General features: G+C 40.7%; 2 protein-coding genes across 2 annotated transcripts; both read left to right on the top strand.

The window, feature by feature from the left end:
* The first annotated feature begins 299 nt into the window (after positions 1-299).
* On the top strand, positions 300-11,515 carry LOC306837929 (26S proteasome non-ATPase regulatory subunit 11A). Its single transcript, XM_079365808.1, has 13 exons — positions 300-483; positions 1,110-1,211; positions 2,018-2,214; positions 2,783-2,840; positions 3,073-3,267; positions 3,389-3,533; positions 4,049-4,109; positions 5,452-5,514; positions 5,638-5,763; positions 6,325-6,360; positions 6,503-6,554; positions 8,980-9,123; positions 10,260-11,515. Exons 1-12 carry the CDS (start codon positions 393-395, stop codon positions 9,120-9,122), a joined length of 1,269 nt encoding a protein of 422 aa, XP_079221934.1. The 5' UTR covers positions 300-392; the 3' UTR covers position 9,123; positions 10,260-11,515.
* Positions 11,516-11,620: 105 nt separating this feature from the next.
* On the top strand, positions 11,621-20,205 carry dlx3b (distal-less homeobox 3b). The gene is made up of 3 exons (XM_079365809.1): positions 11,621-12,985; positions 15,171-15,355; positions 17,698-20,205. Exons 1-3 carry the CDS (start codon positions 12,634-12,636, stop codon positions 18,109-18,111), a joined length of 951 nt encoding a protein of 316 aa, XP_079221935.1. The 5' UTR covers positions 11,621-12,633; the 3' UTR covers positions 18,112-20,205.
* The last annotated feature ends 4,280 nt before the right edge of the window (positions 20,206-24,485 follow it).

Raw genomic sequence — 24,485 nt, 5'->3', positions numbered from 1 at the left:
AGATACTTTATTGATCCCGAGGGAAATTCAGGTAGTATTTCTGATTTTAAAAAAAATCTCTCCTCAGATAATACTTCTTTGACAAAGGCTGTTGCTCACCTCTCTCCACCTGTATCCCACAGCAGTTTTAACAGGAATTAAAAAAACAAAAAACAAAACTGTAGGCTATAAAAATTGTTAGTGTTGTTGCTGATGGTCCATGTTTGAGGCATCATTGTTGTTTTCTAAAAAACATTTCAGACATGCCTCTGCCTTCATAGTTTCAGTATGGCCCTGGCTCCTCGTCATGCGGTGCTCGGCATCACCAGCAGGGGTCAGCATTGTTCCGCCCATGTGGTCGACCTGACCGGAAAACATCCCGGCCGGGCGGAGCGGAGGCAGGCAGAGGAAAGATGGCAGCCGCGGCAGTGGCTGAGTTTCAGAGAGCACAGTCTCTTCTTGGAACAGACCGGAATGCCTCTATCGATATCTTACACTCTATAGGTAAATATAATTAACACCTTTTGTGAAATGAAGGAGAATAATACTGCGGTCTGACAATGAAGCTGGACACGCAGGTGTCCATCTGATGCTGTTAGCTAGTTAGCAGCTAAGCTAAGTTAGCTTGCCTAGTGCTGGACGTCTCTTTTTTCTCCTAGCTTGCACAGTGAGTCAGCAGCAGTGGGCTAGCCGGTTAGCAGCACACCGGCAGGCTTATCAGACAAGCTAATGTTTGCTGCTCTGGCTCATTCATTTGACAGGGACTTGGGTGACAGCTGGCTAGTTAACGTTAGCATATTAGCCTTGTGGTGTCAGGCCGACGTGAACCTGAGTTTACTTTCTAACGTCACTTCTATTGTATAATACCTACGGACTGTTTTCTTCTGTCTTTGTTTCTGAAGCGTAGCTGTGAAGCTGTCATGAACAATAACATTATTTTTTAATCATTTGACAGGTTTGATGTTTCACAGCTCTGATAAACATTTGACGACTCGTCATCCAATCAGAACTCTCCGTGATTAAAACTGATCTGACATGAATCATCAGAAACATTCATGTAGTTTGTATATCGCGGGGATTCGTGTTGGTACGGATCTGATTACATCATTATCATCTTGTGTGTGTTGTAGTGAAGCGGGACATTCAGGAGAGTGATGAGGAGGCGGTGCGTGTTAAAGAGCAGAGCATCCTGGAGCTGGGTGGACTGCTGGCAAAGACCGGGCAAGCTGCAGGTAACAGGACATGATGTTCATACAAGCAGCTACACTTTGATTTGGACACACACACACACACACACACACACACACACACACACACACACAAAGCGTTATATTTTAAAATCACTCATCAATACAATTTGCATCCCAGACATGTCACACCAGTACTGATCCTGCGAGAAAAAAAAACAAATCAGGAATTTAATATGTGATATTACTAGACAGCAAATTCATTTCAATGGTCATCTCTAAGTAACTGGTTCCTAGAAAAAAAAAAGCCCAGCCTTGAATCGTTTGTGTGAGTGAGGTAGTCACTATTGAAGGTCATAGCTTCAGGGGACTTGGATGAAAAGTTTGTCCCTGCCTCACATTTGGGCCAGAGGAAGGGCTGTGATTCAACACAGCAGTATAACAAGGAGAATGTATATTCAATGAGGGGGCACTCGTACTACACAGGTCTGGGCTCTGCCTCAAATCTTTTTGTTTAAATACAGGACCTGTTAGAGTGTCAGACTGGCCTGATGCACATTTATCTGACTGAAATCTAATTAGGACTTAAAGTTTGTTTCACCATCTTGTTGTATTTTCACAATGCTATGTCTGTAAATGACAAGTCCAAGAACACATTTTATTTAAGACTTCTCTATTGGTTGAGAAACTTTTTAGTAGTGGACAGTCTGCTTTCTGAAATCATCTGTAATCAGCTTACTTAAAAAAAAAAAAAAGTCTTCCATGTTGCTGTTTTTTTATTGACAGATTGATAGTAAAGATGAGTCATCTGTCTTTTAATGACACATTATTTCTTCCCGTCCTCTCCTTAGAGCTCGGGGGTCTGCTCAAGTATGTACGGCCCTTCCTCAATTCCATCTCAAAGGCCAAGGCAGCCCGGTTGGTCCGCTCCTTGCTGGACCTCTTCCTGGACATGGAGGCCGCCACAGGTCAGGAGGTGGAGCTGTGCCTGGAGTGCATAGAGTGGGCTAAAGCTGAAAAGAGGACCTTTCTCAGACAGGCACTAGAGGTGAGAATTGGTACATTTCCAAACAAACTAATCAGTCAGTATTTTGTCGGTCAGACTACATTTCTTGCAGCCACGTGTAGCCGTGCAGAAGATTGTTGATAAATCAGATTTTTAAAACAAAGTGCTTTTTATAAGGGGTACAACGGATCACAGTTGATGCATAAAAAAAGTTTCATCCCATTTTACATAAACAGCATGTGTAGACTGTATTAACCTTTTCTTTTTTTGTTGAAAAATATACTCCCCTTTCTTTCTTTGTAACATGGGTTGTCACTTGTAATGCTTTTCAAGCATACGCTCCAAAACGAAAATGAAGATGGAGGGTTTTTACAGCATTGGTAGCAGTGTGACACTCTGAAGGAGCGCTAATGCTTCCCCAAAGCTCTAAGCTTTCTGAAGTGAAACTAACTGTGCTAAGTGGCTGAAGACAACAACAAGCAAACCATCTGTATTTAAAGAACCCTTATAAATGAAAACAGATGTGAAGAAATATTCGGCAAAATCACTGGAGTTGGATTTTTAACAAATGCGTTAACCAGAACGCTGACATGTTGACCTCTCTCCTCAGGCTCGTCTCATCTCCCTGTATTTCGACACAAAGTGCTACCAGGAGGCGCTACAACTCGGTAAGTCTTAAATCTACTTGAGACAATCACACATTGTTAGAATGGACAATGGGAAGCGTGTGTCTGAAACTTAGTAAGGGGTGGATGAAGAATACAACCTTGAGATGTTATTTCAAACTCCTTCATTAAAATCATGAGTGGACTGAAAACTCAAATGTTTCCTTTGAAGGATGTTTTAGAAAAGGCCTGAAAGTACTGCTTTGACTGTGAACGTCCCTCCTTCCTTCTGCAGGCTCCCAGTTGCTGCAGGAGCTGAAAAAGATGGACGACAAAGCCCTGCTCGTGGAGGTTCAGCTGCTGGAAAGTAAAACATACCACGGCCTCAGTAACTTGCCCAAAGCCCGCGCCGCCCTTACATCTGCCAGAACAACCGCCAACGCCATCTACTGCCCGCCCAAACTGCAAGCAGCTTTAGACATGCAGTCAGGTACGAAGCAGCAAAGACACTGCAGGCGTTGCTTCAGGAGCCTCGGATGGGGGAGGGGAGGTGTTGCTTCTTGGTTGCGGTCGACTTAACAGTGGCACCCATGTTTCGCTTGATTTTTCAGGGATCATTCACGCAGCAGAGGAGAAAGATTGGAAGACGGCTTACTCCTACTTCTACGAGGCGTTTGAAGGCTACGACTCCATTGACAGCCCCCGAGCCATCACAGCCCTCAAATACATGCTGCTCTGCAAAATCATGCTCAACGCGTAAGTGGAACACAACCCAGGCCCGTTTAGAATCAGAGTTTGAATGTATCTGGGCTGGATGATGAAAAACGCGTGCGACGTGGAGACCAATAAACGTTTCATCAGCGAGGTTTAAAAAGTGTTTTGTTTTTTTTGTAAACTTCAAAAGTACACATGAGTGGAATTAATGTATGCAAGTGTGCTGAAAAGATTCACCCCCACCCCACATATCGCCACAGGTTCAAGTCCCTTCTTTTAACCTCTGATGCATGTCTACTCTACCCTCCTCTCTCTCTTCAATAAATAAAACCTATAATGAATAACTCATAATTTGTAGTTAAATGATGAGTAATAATTGGCACATTTGTTATGTTGTACATCGTGATATACAGCAAACAAACATTCTGATTGTTTCCCTAAGTTGACATACTGCTTTAAAGTAATCACTTCACTTATAAATGTCCAAAATCAAAGTTGTTGTCTTTTCTCTTAGAGAGAACGCAGAATGATCGGAATTATGATTCTTTCTTTTTCAGCCCTGAGGATGTCCAGGCCCTCATCAGCGGTAAACTAGCTCTGCGACACGCCGGACGACAGGTAAACCTTCTTTTCTGAAGTGATTTAATGTATGTTCATTTTCCTATTGCAGAACTCCTCCATGACAAGGACTGAACTGTTCTAGATATTGTGTCTTAGGAGAGGACGTGTGTAGAGTTTGGGGTTTTTTCCTAGACTGAAGATGTTTGCAGGTTTGGCTAACTAGTTCACTAATAGCGAACTTAGAGTTATTTCCAGGACTGGCATTAAACACTATACACACTTTGTGTTTGAAATGCCTGGGCCTGTATTCTCAGACATTCTGAGAATCCTCTCAGAAACCTCCTAATATAAATCCCCTGAACTTTAAAAAAAAAAAATAATAATAATAATAGGAGTGATTTAGGAACTTTCCCTGAGCGAGGAAGGGACAGCAACTTTTATCTCAGTGAGGAGGCGCGTTTGACCCTGCTGCTAGGTTGTTAATTTTCATGTTTAATTTTCCAGTAGCTGCGATTGGTTGAAGAAAGAAAGCGCTCTCTTACTTATAACGGACGTAGTTGGACCCAGTCATAGAATCTAATCAGACATTGCATCACACCTTTGTTGAATAAACTGTAAGACGTACTTTAAAAGTCTATAACGTCTGAAATGTTTGAAATCACTTGCCCCCTGCAGCAGCCTCTTTGATTAGTGATTGGAGACACCTGTGGAGGTAACCACACGCCCGTCTCACTTTGTCCTAAAAAAGTCAGAGCTGCAATGATTCAGTGATATTCTTCATGTAGTGTTTGAAGAACATTTCTGTATTTTCCCCTCGGCTCTGGAAACTCCTTAACCTGATAAAAGTCCTCCTCACTACTTCGAACAGTTTAACTCTTCAGGCGGGTATATGCTATGATTTTTTTTTTTTTCCTAAGTCGTATGAGAGTTTTTGGAGTCGGGCTGAATTTCAGCTTAATCGTGAGTCATGAGTCGTGTCGTATACAAGGAGCATCGATAAAGCCCTCCCAACCAGCTCCTGGTAAACCGGCAATCGGCTGGTCGCAGGAAAATTTCAGGAGGGATTCATCAAAGGGAGCCACTCTTAGTACTTTAGAGGAGAGTATTTACTTAGTGAACGCGGCCCCTGGTTTATACTTTGTAGCGTTGCGATGAAAAAGTGAAATAGCCAAAGATAGATTACAACACTGCTATCTCGCGGCGTAGCTGTGCACACCAACCACAACTCGCCTCTGCATATTATTAGTGTTTCAGATAAAATGTGAAGACATTTGAATTGTCACTTTGAACTGCGACATGTGAGGCCACACCTCCAAAGTGGGCGGGGCTTAGTTGTTTCGATCGATGAGATAGACGTGTCATGTATCTGTATCCTGATGTTTGTTTTCTCCTCCTACAGACAGATTCACTGAAATGTGTGGCGCTTGCCAGCAAGAACCGGTCGCTTGCAGACTTTGAGCAGGTTCGTGTTCATAGTTTATTTGGAAGCGTTTGATATCAACTTTTACACGCTCATCCACGGAGCGGGTCTTTCTGATGGTTCGATTTCTGTCAGTGATCGTTTCTCTCGTCATTTGTTCTGAAGGCTCTAACAGAGTACAAAGCGGAGCTGAGGGATGACCCCATCATCAGCAACCACCTGACCAAGCTGTATGACACCCTGCTGGAGCAGAACCTCATCAGGGTCATCGAACCCTTCTCCAGAGTCCAGGTACGCGATTTGGACACCTGCCTGTGTTTCACCCCAAACACGTAAAGACACATGATGACCTCGTAACAGCCGCCAACAAACGCAATGAACCAAAAGTCATACTGATGTGCAGCTTTTGAATAGACAAAACACACGACACCTCCCACAATTGTTAAATAAAAAAAAAAAAAACGACACCACGCTCACTGGAGAGTGTGGAAGAGAAGGTCGAAGGTGGACTTGTCAATGCACAGCCTATATAGAACACAGCATTGCTTTGACGCATTTCAACCCGCTCTGCCCAAACTGCAGATATTGTCTAAGGAGCTAACTCAAACGTATTTTGCAGGTGTATAAGTATCACATTTTTAGCAGATAACGTCTGCTAGAAATGTTTGTGGGATTATTACATTACAAACTGTAAATCTGTATCACATTTGTAGGATTATTACTGAGGTTTGTCTCCTCTGGCCCAGGTTCAGGCAGATTATTATTATTACTTTTTTTTATGGCCAGCATGCTAACTTCAAATAGTCCTTTTGTGTTTACTTAAGCATCTCTTCTTTTTTGATTGCTGAACAGATAGCACACATTTCCTCCCTCATCAAACTGGCGAAGGTAAGACTTGCTCATCTTTATCCACATTTCTGTTTTGTTTTTTTAATTTGTTTTTTTTATAACTGTCGCTAAGTTCTACTTGAGAGGCTGGTTGGAAATTTTCACTGCGCAACATTTGACTCTGACTGTGCCTGACTTGCAGGGAGACGTGGAAAGAAAGCTATCGCAGATGATCCTGGACAAGAAGTTTCACGGTAGGTGCCTGCAGATCATGGGTTAAGAAACAGGAGAATGTGACGTATTCCTGGTTGCGAATATTAAGTTGTTTACAGTCACTCTTTCACAATCAATAAAGTAAATCAATCTATCGACTCTGATCAGAGTATCTGTCACTTAGCAGGTACACCTTTTCTTCTTTCCTCCTCCTTTTTCAAGTGGTGCGACAAATCCCAGATGATCCATAAATCCCTGTATAGTGTCAGTGAAACAACGCAGCGTTGAAGTAATGGTAGTAGGTGTCATGAAGATCTGCAGTACAAATATGAAGACGGTTCAGAATTTCTGGAAAATCTTTTCTGCGGCGTGTTGCGTCGTGGTCTTCTCACGCGTAAAGTTTTCGTTGTGACTTTGTGTCACACTGCGATTTAAACGTCCTCGGCTCACCAGGACTATGATCAGCCTGATGTCCGCGTGACCTCGATCATTCGTCTAAAGTTGATTTGTCCCAGTCTGCTTGTCGTCTGTTGTTACGAACTTAGCAGAACAGACTGTTATACAGGTCGATAACGTTACTGACTGCATCGGCCCTGTCGTTTGTCTTGTCCCACATCACGTGCTCTAGCAGCTGCTAACACACACCAACAGTGTGTTTATGTTATCTGTTCTACATGGAGCGCCTATCACGTCTGCTAGACCATCCAGCTCCTCATTACATGTTTTTTTATGTACACATGAGGACGAAATTATTAGCCCCCCCATGAAAATTTCACTTTTATTTAATTATTTCCCAAATGCTATTAAATAGAGCAAAGAATTTTTTACACAGCCTTTTTAAACATCCTAGTTTTATTTTGGATGATTACATTATTTTACTTTGCACAGAGAAATGAAATTATATCACAAAAACCAAAAACTACCTGGGTCAAAATTATTAGCCCCCTTAAGAACTGACCTTTTAAATGAGCCATAGAACAAAACACTGTTGTGCAATGATGTGCATTACCTTTGTACTGCTCAAAGCTTGTAAAATCAAGTTAAAATTGAGTATTATCTACCAATTTACACACAGTATAAAAAGGTCAGTTGGGATTGAGCTGTCACTTGAGAAAGCATCATGGCAAAAACAAAAGACATCAGTTTGGACCTGAGAAAAAGAATTGTTGATGCACACAAAGCAGGAGAAGGATATTCAAAGTTATCACAGCGATTCCAAGTGTTGGAAGACAACAGACGACGACCCAGACCCAGTTTTGCTGCTGACTGCTTGAGGTTTTCTTTCAAAATCTTCACATATCCTTCTTTCTTCATTATTCCTTCCACTTTGACGAGATTCCCAGTTCCAGACGCACTGAAACATCCCCACAGTATGATACTCCCACCACCGTGTTTCACTGTAGGGATGGTGTTCTTTGGGTTATACGCCTCTCCCTTCTTTCTCCAAACATAGGCAATGTCTCTATGGCCAAAGAGCTCTAGTTTTGTCTCATCTGACCAAAGGACATGCTTCCAGTATGCATAATCTTTCTCCAGGTTGTCCTTAGCATACTTCAGTCTGACTTGAAGGTGTCTCTTCTGCAGAAGTGGAGTTTTTCTTGGTCTGCAACCTCGCAGTCCATTCCTGTGCAGAGCTCTAGTGACTGTCTTCTTTGAGACTACAATTCCTGACCTGGCTAAGTCGTTCACTAGTGTCTTGACAGTTGTTCTGGGGTCTTTAGACACATCTCTCACTAGTTTCCTCTCCAGAGTCTTTGAAATCTTTTGCTTCCTACCTCTGCCAGGCTTGTTCTGTACTGTGTTGGTCTCTTTGAATTTCTTGAGGATACCTCTCACTCCAGTTCTTGACACTTGGAATCGCTGTGATAACTTTGAATATCCTTCTCCTGCTTTGTGTGCATCAACGATTCTTTTTCTCAGGTCCAAACTGATTTCTTTTGTTTTTGCCATGATGCTTTCTCAAGTGACAGCTCAATCCCAACTGACCTTTTTATACTGTGTGTAAATTGGTAGATAATACTCAATTTTAACTTGATTTTACAAGCTTTGAGCAGTACAAAGGTAATGCACATCATTGCACAACAGTGTTTTGTTCTATGGCTCATTTAAAAGGTCAGTTCTTAAGGGGGCTAATAATTTTGACCCAGGTAGTTTTTGGTTTTTGTGATATAATTTCATTTCTCTGTGCAAAGTAAAATAATGTAAGCATCCAAAATAAAACTAGGATGTTTAAAAAGGCTGTGTAAAAAATTCTTTGCTCTATTTAAAAGCATTTAGGAAATACTTAAATAAAAGTGAAATTTTCATAGGGGGGCTAATAATTTCGTCCTCATGTGTATATATATTTTGGCCCTCTGTGCCAGTCAGATGACACAAACCTATGATTCTTTCTAAATCGACATGTTGACCCGTTGCACCACTCGCCGTCTCCCACACTGACTGTCCCTCCCCTCCTCGAACCTGCAGGTATTTTGGACCAAGGTGAGGGTGTGCTGATTGTGTTCGAGGAGCCGATGGTGGACAAAACGTACGAGGTGGCCCTGGAGACCATTCAGAACATGAGCAAAGTGGTCGACTCGCTCTACAACAAAGCCAAGAAGCTCACATAAGGTGAGTCCAGAAGAAGGTAACCGAGGAGGCTGAGATGCCTTCAGGTCAACAACAGCAGAAATCCACAGGCTGAAACATGAACAGAAAACAACAGCTGCTAACATTGTTTAATGGATCAGGTGGAAGAGACATATTGACTAACTCGTTCCTTTTAATTATGAAATATTCTGTTTGTCTAACCATCAGTCTCATAACAAACCGTGTTTACAGCAAACAATACCAAATCTGAAATGATTGATTTTGAGTTATCGGTACTTTAGATCTTTTTGTTATAATTCCCATACAAACATCAAAACAAGTAAACAAAGTAACGATGATTACCATCCACCTCGGCTGTTTTCTCTTAGTGTCAGGAGAGAGATTATGTTGTTATTATAAGGTATCGTACTCTAGTATATTTATATCATGCAACAAGACGGGAAAGACGCAAACTGAAAGGAGTCTTTCTGTCCAATTCCTCAGACTACGTTACGAGTCCCAAAAAATAAAAATAAAAAGTTTAGAACATTAGATGTGCTGGTAGATGGATTTAATAACCCGCCCGTTTCTCTTTAGTTCTCATGTCTGTGCCAAGCTAACTGGATGCTAGAAGTAGCTTAAAATTGAATTTAAAGGTCCTGACGCACCAAGGAGAAGGTCATAAGCGGTGGTCACACTTGTTTTTTGCAGTGTGTCCGGCTCCGTCACGACTCGTCTGCTTTTTTATTATTTTCCCCCCGATTTGACACGTTGAATCTGCGTTGCTGAGAAGAATCTCTCTGATTGGCTGTTCGGAGGTTTCTTTTATCTTCAGCTCTCGACACAGATTGGGGAAAGCCCCTTGAGCCCCCACCGCTGTCTTATCCGAGCTTTCTTCTCGTACCATAACAACGGACCACCGCTGTCTGCTGCCGTGGAGAATTTACTCGTAGCCGTCGGCTGTAGTCTTTGAGGTGTATTCTCGTGCAACAATAATAATAATCACCACACTAACTCTTGGCTCTAACAGTTTTTTAAATCTTTAATATCTTTAAAAAAAGTGCCTTCACATAATCGTAGTTGACAATAAGGTAAATACGACGCATTAACTGTTAACGAAAAATGAACAATTCCATCAAGTGTACTCATTTCCTGCATTCTGTATTTGTGCCACTCAGAGAGAATGACACCATGGGTCCTTAAGTCTGGAGTTACGTCGGCCAGTCAGACCACCGTTGATCAATCAGTTCAACCCGGGAGGGACGAGGGGAGGAGGATGAGGAGATGACGAACACTAAACGACCCAGCAAGCAATCAAAACAACCCAACCAACCAACCAACCAACCAATCAACCAACCAATCAACCAGCTGATTAGTGAAGACGACCCCACAGAGAACAACACGCTGACTGGGTGGAGATGCTGCCCCCTCCTTGTCCTCTCTCACACTTGTTCTATATTCTCTCCTTCCTGTCTCCTCCTTCCAATCTGACTGGGGGTTGATCTGACACAACGTGGACACATCCAGGCACTGTGCCCCTCATCTCTCCTCCCACCACTCGTTTCTACTGTATCTAAAATTGGACAAGCCTCTCTTACTCCCCCCCCCCCCCCTGTTTCTCTCTGCGCTGGCCATCAGGGAATCTTGTAAAATACCAATAAATAATACATATACAGTACTTATACATACATGTATAATATATATAAAAAGGACCTGCTCTGTCTGTTCTCAGAGTGGAACCAGGTGTAAGCATGGGGTGGTTGGTCTGTCTCTCACTGGACTCTTCCTGTTTTGTTCCATTTGCCAACCAGCCCTGGAACTGAATGTTTGAATTTCTTCATTTTTTTCTGCGGTTTTGAAGAATCGCCCAACAAGTCATCTGAATGAGATTTTGAGAACAGCCCCTGCCTTCGCTTCACTACGACCTTTGAACCCCCCCCCCCTTCTCGCCTGTTTCCCTCTGAGTGGTCTTACTCACTCACAAGGCATTCTGGACCATACAGGGAATTCTGTCCGCTTGGGACCACATCACAAGAGAGGAGGACGATCATCAACACACTGGGGTCTCCTGTACTCCTGCTCCTCCTCCCTGCACTCCTACTTCCTCTTTGTATATATAAAAAAGCCAAGCGCCTCTGTTCATCCCAGGCCTGATGTATTCACACTGTCTCCTTTTTTTATAACGGGTTAAGAACAGGATGAACCTCCCCGCTAAGAGCTTGGTCAGTCACAAGTGCTTTTGTTGCTCAACATGTGACTGGAGTCAGAACTCTGCATTTTGAGATGAGATGTTTGTGAAGAAAGGGTGAGTTTCACTTAAAAAAAAAATAATAATAAGCTGTACATTTCTGGGAACTCATTTTGCAAGGACTTGAGGGTTACCGTATATGACAGAGAAAGAGAAATGCTAATAAAAAAAAATAAAACCTGCAAAGTGTGTGCTGTGGGATTTTGAGTAATGTCCATTTGGCTTCTATGTAATCTTTTGTGTGCATCATATTGGATGTTTTTTTCAAATGTTTTCCATGAATTTAGGTTTTGTTCTTCAAACCGGGGAATTTTTTTAAACCAGCCTTTTTTGTACAGTTACCTGGATTTTATGTTGAAGGATATCTCAACTCCACTGATAAAACTTAAATAATTTGTTTAAAAAAATATCTAAGCTAATAAAGAATGTGTGAATAAATGATTGAAATGTTCAGTTTAAAGGTAGGTCATCTCACGAAGCTCCAGTAGTACTACAAACAAAAGTTAACTGGTTTGAAAAATATGAGCGCCAGTCAGAGAGTCTTAGCAGTGACATCTAGCGGTGAGCTTGTCACATTACTACTACTATGATTAAGGTTGCGGCTTGTTGGAATAATTATTTTAAATTTCTTTTGGGGGCTGTTTCTCCTCCCTGAGGCTTGGGAGAAGCCCGGGGTCCGAGTCAACACATGTAAAACAGGAAAATAAGCCTCGATTACCTGTAAATACCCAAACACTGGCAGCAAACAACACATGGCTCTAAATCTGCATTTGTATGGGAGGCAGCTCAGGAAAGCGCATTCGTAAACATTACTTATCACAACATCATTATGCCTGGTCAGGTCAATCTGTATCTGCCCTATTTAGGATATTGGTTGTTGTCTGTGTCTATATATCTATCTATGTTGATTTGAAAGAGCTAAAAGTTAGAAGACCTTTTCCAGGCTTACCAACTGTGTGTGCGCGCCGCGTTTGGGCCCGAGGAGAGGCTTACAAGAGGTTTCTGTGGGGAGGAGAAGGGAGCCAGACAGGCGACAGTCATCGTTGTCTTGGCCTCAGGGCAGAGGCAGAGAGCGAGCAGGCGAGCCAATGAGAAGGAGACATCCACTCCCCTCAGTCCTGCCCGGCTTGGCTCAGCTCGGCGCGCCCTGTAATTACGAGCTCTAGTTGGGTTGGGCGCCGCCACGGTGGACAACCCGGCAGCTTCGTTTAGGGAGTTTGGGAACGCCAGCTCCAGACGGTGAGGAGTTCAGAACTGTCCTCGGTTAAAGTTAAGAGCAGAATAACTCCTTAAAAAGCCGGGAAATGAACGGACAGTCCTCACCTGTCTTCGAAGAGAAGAAGCCTCTCCTCTCCGTGGTTGGGAGCTCCATCTCGGCCACCAAGGATTCACCAACTCTGCCGGAGTCTTCATCCACAGGCATGGGCTTCTACAGCGGCCAGAGCGCGCTCCACGGCCCGCAGGATTTCTACCAGGCGCAGCAGCCGTACTCAGCTCAGCACATGAACCCATACGCGTACCACCATTACAACCTGAACGGGATGGGTCCAGGGGGTGCATACACAGTTGGCAAAGCAGAATACCCATACCCTCATGCAGCTCACCGAGAGCACGTAGCCTACAGCAGAGAGGTGCAATCAACTCTGCAGGACGGAGGTAAGTCCAAGCAATACCACAAGTGAACTTCTGTACTTTTAAGGATAATTTGGAACTTATGCAGAAGTTTGATCCATGCTATATTTTTAAATGTATGTATGAAATGATGAACACAGAGGGCTGCTGTTTCCTGTCTTACACACAGCTCTCCATCTTTGTCCAAGAACCAAAAAAGCCACATTGACCACCTCAGGGTGATCTTTGGCAAGCGCTCACGTCAGGCCTTTTAAACCCAATTATTGCGAATGACCTTTACGCACAAGGGACTGAGTGTTTTTTTTATTTTATTTTTTATTAAATGAACTAAGTCTTAAACGGATGTCTTTACATTGTACATAATCTAAAATTTGGGTGATCCACAAAATCTACATTTATGGATGAGTAGCGAGTAGAAAACAAATCAAATGCAGAATTGAAATATCAAGTAATATTAAGTGCTTAATCTAAACCTTTAATATTAAAAGAAAAATATTTGGATATATATGTGTTTGCTGAGGCATAAAAACTATTTAGGATTAATGTCAGAACAAAGACGTGTGACAGTTTAAATAATATTACTTTTTCATTTGCTTGTTTAAATACTAAAACACAATAGTATATCATTTATTGTCAGTTGAGCAGCCTCTGATATAAGTACCTGATGTCACTGGTTGCAGTTATATTTTGTTTAAAAAATCAATGTGTTGTCACTCTTCATGACACATCATTTTTGGGTGAGATAAAGGAGTGGAAGAGGGAAACTGGGGAAGGGGAGAGATAATGATTACAGAGAACAGAGATAGATTTAGGTAAACTCGCTCATTGTTTTGAGTTTTACTTTCACTTTTCTCAATATTACATTTCCTTTAGCAGTTTTTTTTTCAGATTGTATTTATGACCGGGCACCATAAAGGCCTTTGGATGGAAGCCATGGCCTAGTTCGAATCAGTGACTTTTAAATTTCACCTATTTTCAGACTCCACATTAACACACAATTGTTTTAAATAAACACAACAGTAAAAAGTATCAGTTTGTGCTCGGACAAATCTGCTGATTCAATGAAAAAAGAAAAAACAATATTGAGTAAAATCTTTAAGTTTCTGTAAATGAGATACTGTAAGAGTAAAACTATCAGGTCATTGTGCGCTCAAGACCCCAAATAAAGGAAAACTTAACAACCTTAAACAACATCAGGGAAAACAAGCACCATCGACGTTTCACTTCAGGTCCCAACCATGCACTCCACAGTGTTCAGAAAAGTGTTCTCGTCATGTTCTTTTTGAGCTATGTATGCATACTTAGGAGGAAAAAACAAACTTGACAGACTGGTGTTCTGTTTTTAACATTCCAGTTGGGAGTTGACTCCTGGAAATGGCCCCGGGGGACTTTGGCCCTCAGCCACGCACATCAGGTGTCACAGCATGTCAGTCAGCCTTGGCCTTTGAATCATTCAGCGAGGCAGCTCCTTATCTTGCAACGTTCTGCAGCCACACCCAAATAAATCTATTGACAAATCAACAATTTTATGAATGCACAAACCATGGATGAAATGTAAAAAGACCTTGTGGTTGTAGAACTGAAATTAACCTATAGAAAATAAAGTTTACAACAAAATCATTTGTTAAGTTAGGTTTAGATTAAGGTTAGTAAACCAATGAAAAAAGTTTAGATACATACATATCCATACATATTTAACTGAATGGTCAAAATGGTGGTGTTTCTTGAATATGTGTTGATACAAACAAATGTGTTTCGGAAAAGCTGAATGTATCTCTAAAAGTAGACACAAATGAGGTACAGGAATAACAACACAAAGCATGACTGATGTATACAAGAGGGCATTCAGGCTACTTGAAAAGCACCTATAAATCTCCGTCTTCCTCCCCGGCTGTGGGAGACACTCAGACCAAAATTATAAGTTGACAGTGCTGGCGGAATTTCTTTGAAACTTCAGAGTTGTAAGCAGCAGTGGCCATTTTTGTGTGACAACTTCTATCTGCACAAACTTCTCTGTAAAATCTTAACACGACAGAATATCAAAATAGGAAGAAACACACTGTATGATGATATCTTATACAGGTTGAGTAACATATTAAAAAGACCACTGAAGAAGAAATTAACTGAAAAAGTTTCAACTGTAAAATTCTACAAGCACATAAAAACGTGACACGTGAGTTTTAAAATATCATTATTTTTCATCCTACAGTGAAAGAGGAGCCGCTTGTGGAGGTCCGGATGGTCAATGGGAAGCCCAAAAAGGTGCGGAAGCCGCGGACCATCTATTCCAGCTACCAGCTGGCCGTCCTGCAGAGGAGATTCCAGTCTGCGCAGTACCTGGCGCTGCCTGAGCGTGCCGAGCTGGCTGCACAACTGGGACTCACACAGACACAGGTGAGGCTGCATTCAACTACATCAAAGTTCAGAAAAAACAGATTTCATAGAGTTTTGTAAAAATTGAAACCAGATTATGTGTAACTCTTTCCTTGAAATTGCCTATTTTTTAAATTTGCAAAAGACTTTAAATGGGTGCTGCATCTTAAGCTGAAGCTTGTGAACTAGTTGAAGTGTCAGTTTAAATAGATGGACAGAAGGGTTTATCATATCTGTTAGTGTTGCAGAATAACAAAGGTGTTACCACTTTTAACTTGAAGTTGAAGTTCAGAAGTTAGACACGTTTATGAGCTCTAAGGAGTGTGAACTGAAAGCAGTTTAACTTTTTTGGGGGGGGGGGGTTGTGAAAAAACAATTCAGCTGAACTGACACAAACACAGTAAAACATTAAATGTAGTTCAAATAATTACTTTAACTTACTTGATGTGTGAGTTGATGATGTGATGAGAGTGAGAGCAAAATAAATAAATACACCTTGAACTGGCATAACTGAAAAATCTCATAAAGGTCATATTAGGAGTGATATCGTATCCCATAGCTGTAGGTTACGTTTGAACACAGTAAGAGAGTTGTATTTTGTTTAAACGTGTAATTTAACACCAGGTTTAACAACAACAATGAAGGATTATGTATAACGAATGAGCTCCAGAGAGGTCGACTGTGATCCTGTGCTCTACCGTGACTTGTAACTGTCAGTCTGGTTTATACATACTCCTCCCTTCAAATGATTTATCTTTGCCTAAGTGATAAAAGACAAAACTTGTGGCACAGGTTGTTTTAACGTGGCTTCAGTATCTCTTTGTTCAATATTGTGTTAGGGCTTCATGCACACTTAAAGAAAACAAAGGTGTGCGCACAATACCCCTTCAATTCAAACGTAGTTATGTGAGTTGGTTTGATGCCCTCTTGGATTTAATGTTGATTTAACAAATAGCAAAACAACAGTGGCTCTGATCGTATCTTAAAATGACATGTAACAGAGCTCTGAAGAATCTTAGAGTTTGCAGTGGCCTTTATAATTCTTTGTGTTTTGTGATAGGTGTTTTGTGATATATCAAAGTATTACGAGTAAACATATGTTTATTTAACATGTTTCTTTTGACAAAAATATTTTAAGACTACAAGTATTCCTCTCTTTCTTAAAGAATGGATAATGGTAGGTTAAGATCAAGCTCAGATTTAGGAACTAAAAGGGCCCATATAATGTTCCTGCATTTTGATTTATTTTTTTTGCCCCGGAGGTTTCTCTCTCTGAAAATGAAAAGCAGATATGCTAAACCTTGCTGGGATAGAACTTCGTCTCGGTTTTCTGACACAGCGAGCAGGTGGGCAGGGAGCACATCTAAATGAATAAAAAAGACTGATTCCGAATGAAAAGTCATGTTAACGAATTATAAACTAAACATCTATGTTTGACAATGTTCTAACCTGCTCCGTAGTAAATTTGGAGTAAGATTTGCACTATTACACCTGACCACGCATTACACCATTAAAAAATAACATGTTGTTACATGTTTCCTTGACATGAGTTGAATAAAAAGGGTTGCGTATCCTGTTTTTACAGTAAACATAAACTTTGTTAAAAAAAGTGTGTGTGTATGTGTGTGTGTGTGTATATACACACACACACACACACACACACACACACACACACACACACACACACACATACATATATTAAAGTCCACAAACACAAAAATATATTATTTTATTTAACACAAAAATATATTATTTTATTTATCTGGCTTCTATAACCCAAACCAAAGCATTGAGCTCAGGAGTCACAAGGTTCTAAGCTCATGAACTTGTCATGGGTGTGATCACAAAAATGGGCATTGTTTGAAGCATATGACGCATTGCAACATGAAAGGTCTACTGTTGGCAGAGCTACTTGTTTTTGAAAACATATATGCAAATTCATTATTAAGTAATTATGGGAACACCAAAAACATAATCCACGTAATTTACATTTCATTTACAACATATGAGAAAACTGTACTATCATTAGTGCTCATTAGACCTGACTATCATTATATCTGTGTGTACTATAAAAGCAATTTGTTGCTTAGGTATTTTCTCAAGGTCTTTATGATTTATGATGTTTGAGCTTTAGTCTTTCAGCTACAACTCTGACAGTGTCAAAGCCGTCTTCCATCTCGCAGCTTTACTTCTACTTAACCTTACTCATACTTATAAAATCCAATTTCCAGCATAGCAGGCAGAAGTTTGAGCAGAAATAACATTGTTTTATGCAAACTACAATAATAGGTGATAGTCATTTTATGTTGCTTACATTTTTTTATTCTTTAAGTTGCCTCAACATTTGATGTCCTTCCCTCCAGGTCAAAATTTGGTTCCAAAACCGTCGCTCCAAGTTTAAGAAGCTCTATAAGAATGGAGAGTTTCCACTTGGAGATATTCCTCTAGATCACAGCCCTGATGCTAGCGACTCCATGGCCTGCAACTCTCCTCCATCCCCAGCTGTGTGGGAGAACAACAGTAACAACAACAACAACAACAGTAACAGCAACAATACAAACAACAGCAACAATAATGCACCGCTAGACCCTGCCAGCAGGGGGCAGAGTCACTATCAACCTCCTGTCGACTCTTCGCCCGCCTGCATGGGAGAGTACTCACATCAGAACTGGTACCAGCAGCAAGGGGAAAATTTAGGTCTGCAACAGTCAGGCCTGGCCCATCGCGCGCCAACAGGTGCGTCGTCAACTGCACAGAGTCTGGGAGCCGTCTACTAAAACATGGAGTCTGCACAAAAGGTTTAAAGGAGGCTTGTGCTGAAAGTCTGGGAGTCTTTTTTGGGAGGATGATTTATAGCTCTATTGTGACCAAAAACACATGACAGAGACATAAGTCATGACTTTAAACCCCAAATACACAAGTTATAAAACATGCTTCTCCACAAAATGTGGATTAAAAACAAGTGCCAGCCCCAGTAACTCTGTTGCCCTTAAATCTGGAGTATATGAACTCATTCCTCCGAGGTTGTCATGGAAATAGTGGTGACTGATGTGGCTTTTGCAGAGCTGAGATTCACACAACAAATCTCATTCTAAATCACAGATAACCGCTCATATTTAAAATATTTAATAGGTTTTTTTATAGTATCATTTTAATTGAAGAAAAAAAAAACTTGCATTGATTCACTCTTTCCCGCAGACACGTTTTTAATCAACCACTGAAAACTACTGAAATTCTTCTCCCGCTTTAAGTCCATTTCAGCAGCACAGGACACTTATGGTTGGCTTTAAATGAGCAGAAAATTGGATGGTTTGATTTTAGGTGAGGTCAGGACAGTGAACAGCACTGAAACGATGCTAACCTTTGAAAGTAAAAGATCAAACTCAACCAACCAAAGGAGACAAACCATGGAGGGACACTAAATGATCAAGTACCTAATAGCAAAACACATGTACTGTGGCCCTTGCTCTTTTTGCACTAATTTTTAATTTTATTTAAAGTTGTATTTCTCCTGAAACAGAATAGTAAATAAATAAGTAAAGCTTAGTTTGAATCGTTGCTGTTTTGCAAGGAAAAAGTGCAAATTTTCTGTGGGGGAAGTTTGAAAATATAAACAATAGGGTAAGAACTCTTCCAGCGTCTGTTCTGTGTAGTGGCTGTCAAGATCAAGATCTCAAACCTAGCTATTTGCATTCATTGCATTGGATTGTGGGTAATAGCTGTCAGGTGTTGAGCAGAAATAATGTTAATGTAAAAAATTTTATTTATGTGGCACAACAGCATCTATTATGATCTTCCTAAAACTCCCATAATGCAACTCAATAGTGTTGTTTTAGACCCTCCCTGCCTTAAAATACCAACAACTTTTTTTAAAAAACCTCACCCAACAGAACTTTGAAACAAATCACTGTGCCATAGCAGTGCCTTTTTTTCTGAAGGTGTCTTCAGAAGTAAAGTGAGACACACCAAATGCATAATTATACAATCCTTAATGCATGTCACTTTTACACGCAGAACAACAGAAGGGAATGAGTGATCGCAAAAAAAGGGAATGTGCATCTTCATGTTTAAAAATATATTTTGTTTAGACCTCCATTAAAAAAAATCCCAAAGCAAAATATTTTTATTTCGGGTTTATAGCACTGTAGTTGAGCCAGTTTGTTGCTGACACGTGACTTGTGAAACATCTTGCCGAAACGGAACACAAGCAATTGGTTTCTGTTCGAGAAATCCTGGTATTGAGCCTAGCCTGGCCAACATAACAGGTCATTAAACCAGGCTCGAGTTAGCCTTAAGTAGCAAAAGCTGCACAGAAAGTTATTCCAGACGCAGTGCCTTGAAAAGGCAGTGAAATTAACCAAGCTGTGTATGCCTCCAAGTGATGTTAAGAACCAAGACAAATGTTTGGTTTACAGAAATATGTTAACAGGTTGTCTTTAACCAATGCAGAGAAAAGATTCTCATTAGTAAACTTTTTCTAAATTGGCCCTTTAATTCCTGTTTCCAGACATTACAAGGACCTTACATCTTAAAATACTGATCAAGACTCAAAATGGCCACTACAGAGTGTGCATATATGCAAAGTATATATTCGTTTAAAACATGCTGTACACAGATGTATAATTTATATTGCCAACTGTAGATCAATTGTAGCATAACTGTTTGTGCCTTAGGAACCTTTTTAAGTCAGAAAATGTGTAACAATAAATGTCTTTATTTGAATCCGCCAGTCATTTACACTATTTTGTGTGTATTTTTAGGAGATTGCATTACACAATTATACTCACACATATGCACACAAACACTTCACAAAGGCGTTGAAAGTGTGCTGACGGCGCTTTCATCAGAGTGAGTCAGACAACTGATACAGGTTGCAGCCATCTATATATCTACACAAACATACACACACTCTCACACACACACACAAACACACACAGAGTGCGTGTAAAGAAGGTTGTGGGAGGTGACAGTGCAGCAGACACTCTGGAGTCTCTGGATACTAATAACACACCGCTGACACTGCTTTCATGTGGCACACAGTTGGAAAAGGGAGGAGACGTGTGTGTTTCTGTGTCTGTGTGTGTGTGTTTGTGACAAACAAGCTGTTTTAAAGAGACAAACACACTGGTTTTCCATCAATTAACGGGGTTAAGATAAAGAAAATGAGACAATGTTTCAAATATCTCAGTGCTTTCTTTCTGAGTTGTCAGTTGAGTTGTCAGCTTAAAAAGCTAAGAGGAAGTACCTGAGTCCTGTCCTACAAAGTAAGGTTGTGTGGTAAGTGGAGTAATGTCAACATTCTGGACAAGGTAGATCGCCATGGTGACTTATACACAACAAACTCTGCTGAAGATAAAAAAAAAAAAAACATCACACACTGACCTATAAGCTGTCTTGATCACAAAGGTCTATGAGCCAATCATGAGAAGTGCGGAGGGTTTTTTTTATTTTCACTTCACTCTGTTTGATAACAACAGGTCTGCAATTTATTTTAGATTTCTTTCTTGGATTTTGCTTTTTATTTTGGATAGGAAAGTGAGGAGTGATTGGAAATGTGGGGGGGGAGAGACTGGGGAATCTAATGCACCAAACAGCATCAGTAATGGAGTTTGAACCTGCAACCAGTGCAACAATGACTGAGGCTTTTGTACGTGGCATTTCTGCTCTACCTACTGCTTTAAACCAGACGCCAAACAACGCCCCTTTCAAATGAACCTCTGGAAACTCCTGGTTGATTTTATAGGTTGATAACCAGTTTGTGTGATGGTGTAGCAATCTCCTTGTCAAGGTTGGTGAAGACAGATGACTAAAAGATTCCCTGGGTGTGTTGAACTTGCTTTGTAGTACAGGTCTCAGATTTGCAACCAATCAAAACCATAGCCAAAACACATGACAAACATAAGTCTGAGGCCAGTTTTTGTATTACATTTGTTTATGTTGTCAGTTACCATTTCCTGATTTACTTAGTCAGTCTCCTGTCCCGAGTCTAAAGCTATTTTTTCCTGCTTCTCTTTTACACCTTTGTGATGGTGTGTCCCGCCCTCATTGTTTTTGCCTGTCTCTAGTAATAGTCTTAACTGTCCCTGATAACCCCAGTGTGTATGATCTCTGTCTTCCCTAAGTCTTTGCCAGGAAGAATGTGCAACATTTTACACATAAATACAGCATAAATCAAGTATATCATCAGTAAATGTCTCTGAGTCATGACTGTCCACAATGAGTGAGAAGTGTGAGTCCCGCCTGGTGTCATGTTGTCTGAGCCTTGATTACAACATGTTTACATGGACGGGATGGCCTTGAGTATAAAGCTGAAAAGAAGAATAACACAGTCTATTAAATGCACATGTGAATTTCACGTAGGCCTAAGTTTCTTTATATCATGGTCATTCTCTGTTCTCAATTTATGTGCAATATGAGGCTGTGAGTATCACAACCAGGTAAGGAGACCCAAATGCACAACTCAAGGGAAAAGGTAGTTTCAAAATCTGTTTATTGCTGGCAGGGTTCGGTACACGGTAGCCAATCAATCCAGGCAGAGGTATCAAAAACGGCAAGCAGAAATCGAGGTAAAATAACACACTAGGTCAGATCAGAAGGCTATACAAAACAATGCTGGTAACGCTGCTACGAAGAGACGAGATACATCAAATACTGAACAGGTGGTGGAGTTAACAAGACACAGGTGAGACACATCAGGTAATCAGCAGACTGGGAAACACGGAGGGAAGGGCAATTAGCCAAGAGAACTGAAACGAGACACAGGGTAAGTAAAACACAAAACACAAGACATGATACATGAGGGGAACAGAAATAAATGGAACACTTAACCCGGGGGTGTGACAATGAGTGAAACAAAGTGTGCTAACATTAGCCTGCTAACACATCAATGCATGACACAGGAAATTGAAGCACGGGCAAAGGACAAATTTGTCTGCCGCTTGTGCTTTACCATGGTGCATTTCATTTCATAACTCCTTCGAGTGAAAGCAAGCGGAGGTGTGCTGCTGGAGGACAGCAGAGGCTTCAGTATGGGGAAGGTGTAGCCGAAACAGCAGGTTGTTTTAGTTTCATGCTGGTGCTAAAAGGCAACATCTACTGGAAAGCTCACAGCTGAATAATCCCCTGCCTGTTTGTTTACAGCACGCAACGTTCCTTCTCCGAGGATGCTATCGGGCTGACACCGCTTGTTGTCCTCCAAAGTAAACTCATTAGTCTCAACACTGAAGCTACTAAAGGGCTATGTATTTGAAGGACTAGCTAACACAACTGTTGAGCAGTTGCAAGTCAAATATATATATATATAATATATATCTTTATCAATTATTTCTAAATCTGGTGACAAATTCAAAATGTTTTCAAACATTGTAGTTCATTTAACACGATGGTTACAAAAAAAACAAAGATTGCTAGCTCTTTTTTTTATCTATCTATGCGTTAGCAGAAAAAACATGCGGTCCAGGCTTAAGTATCTCAGCCATCAAATTGTTTGCGATAACATGTTGTACAGAAAGCACACACTTTTCACAGCCTCACAGATCTCCGGAAGTCACTTCACCCCCTCATTGTTCATATTAAGTATTTTCTGTAGGTGTATCATAACAACTTAAGGTCGCAACATTTAAAGTGACTTCCGCCTCCGACAGTTCACGAAAACTAATGGTGAGCAGATGATGTTTTATTCAACATATTTCATTCACTTAAGAATGATTTTTGCAGTTGTACATTTGTATACCTAAAACATTACATATATCTTTCATACATGTAAAAAATATTTTTTAGAGAATCAAACTTATGGATAAATGTTGATTCATGAGTGGACATGAAGGTGAGGATTCTCAATGTGAAAACCACATTGTTTCATTTTTCTTACTTGGAGCCTTTTTTTCACTTCCAATCTTGCAGTAATTAGGATTATTACACCTTTAAGAAAGCACAGGGTAAAGTGTTTTAGTAAAGTTTCCCCACGGCAGACCCACATCATTCACTACCGCCATCACGTATACGTAGTCTAGAGGAAATGTGGTCGGATTCTCAGAGCAACAGATTCGCTTTTCCCTTAGTCCTTCATGAATTCTCCTCCTTTTCTTAACATCATGATGTTTTCCTTGGGATTAAGGTGAAGAGGATAGTTAAGGGGATAGGGGGGACAATCCGAATCCACTGTCTGGTTTCCCTCCATTTAGATTTTTTTTTATCAAATTTTCCCTGTGTACCTAGGATAATTTCTCACTGTTGGTTTTCTTCTTCGACAAACTGTGGTCAACAATTTTTCATTTTTAAAGCTGAAATAATACGTTTTAATCATCCAATAAAATCTGATTAATGTGGTGGCCCTGAAGCGCAGATCACAACAACAAATAAGAAAACACGTCAAAACACAAAAGATGAAAGAAAACCCAATGACATTACAATTCACAAAACCACACACCTTAAGTGCAAAATACCTTATATATCCTCCAAAATGAAGTATTGAACCAAAATGACATAGAAGAGCAAAGGCTGTCTCTCTTGCCATGCAGGGGCAATGGATGAGGAGGGAACGCCTGGAAAGGAGAGCTCAGCTGGAGGGTGCTCTGGGAAATGAAGGCAAGCAACATCAACTTCATTTCTTGTTTGTTCTGTGATTTATTGTTGCTTTGTTGTATTTTTCTGATTTGTCATTATGCTTTGCACTTCAGGGCCACTGTAGATTAACCACGATTAACTATTAAAATCTAGCAATTAATTGCAATTCAATTTTTAGAACAGTTTGAAATTTTTAGATCGATTGAGGAAATTCTTAATTCAGATGGTGAACAATTTGTACCTGATTTAAATCAGTCTGTTTGCATAGTTTTGCTTTCTTAGTGTTTGAGAATTGAAAATCATTGTAGATAAGCTCTTCATTCACCCAAAGTTATCTATGAGGTTTGTGTGGTCGTTATTTTTCAAAACCAAGGATGTAGACTAATAGAGGCGTGCGCGTAGGTGACGCAAAGAAACGGGAGAAACAGACATTCAAATTATCATGTTCACCTGAAGCCGCAAGCTTTGCAGGGCGTGGACCCCAAACCACTGATCCACTAGGACACCTTCCATGTTTGTTTAGGCTCTTGCCTTCCTGTGCTGAGCCCTCAGCTTCCAGGTGTCAGAGAGGAATGTACGTGAACAT

The sequence above is a fragment of the Symphodus melops genome (assembly GCF_947650265.1).
Source record: "Symphodus melops genome assembly, chromosome: 17".
NCBI classification, from domain to species: Eukaryota; Metazoa; Chordata; class Actinopteri; order Labriformes; family Labridae; genus Symphodus; species Symphodus melops.
Note: the sequence above shows the minus strand (reverse complement) of the source record. Positions and strands in the feature narration are given on the sequence as shown.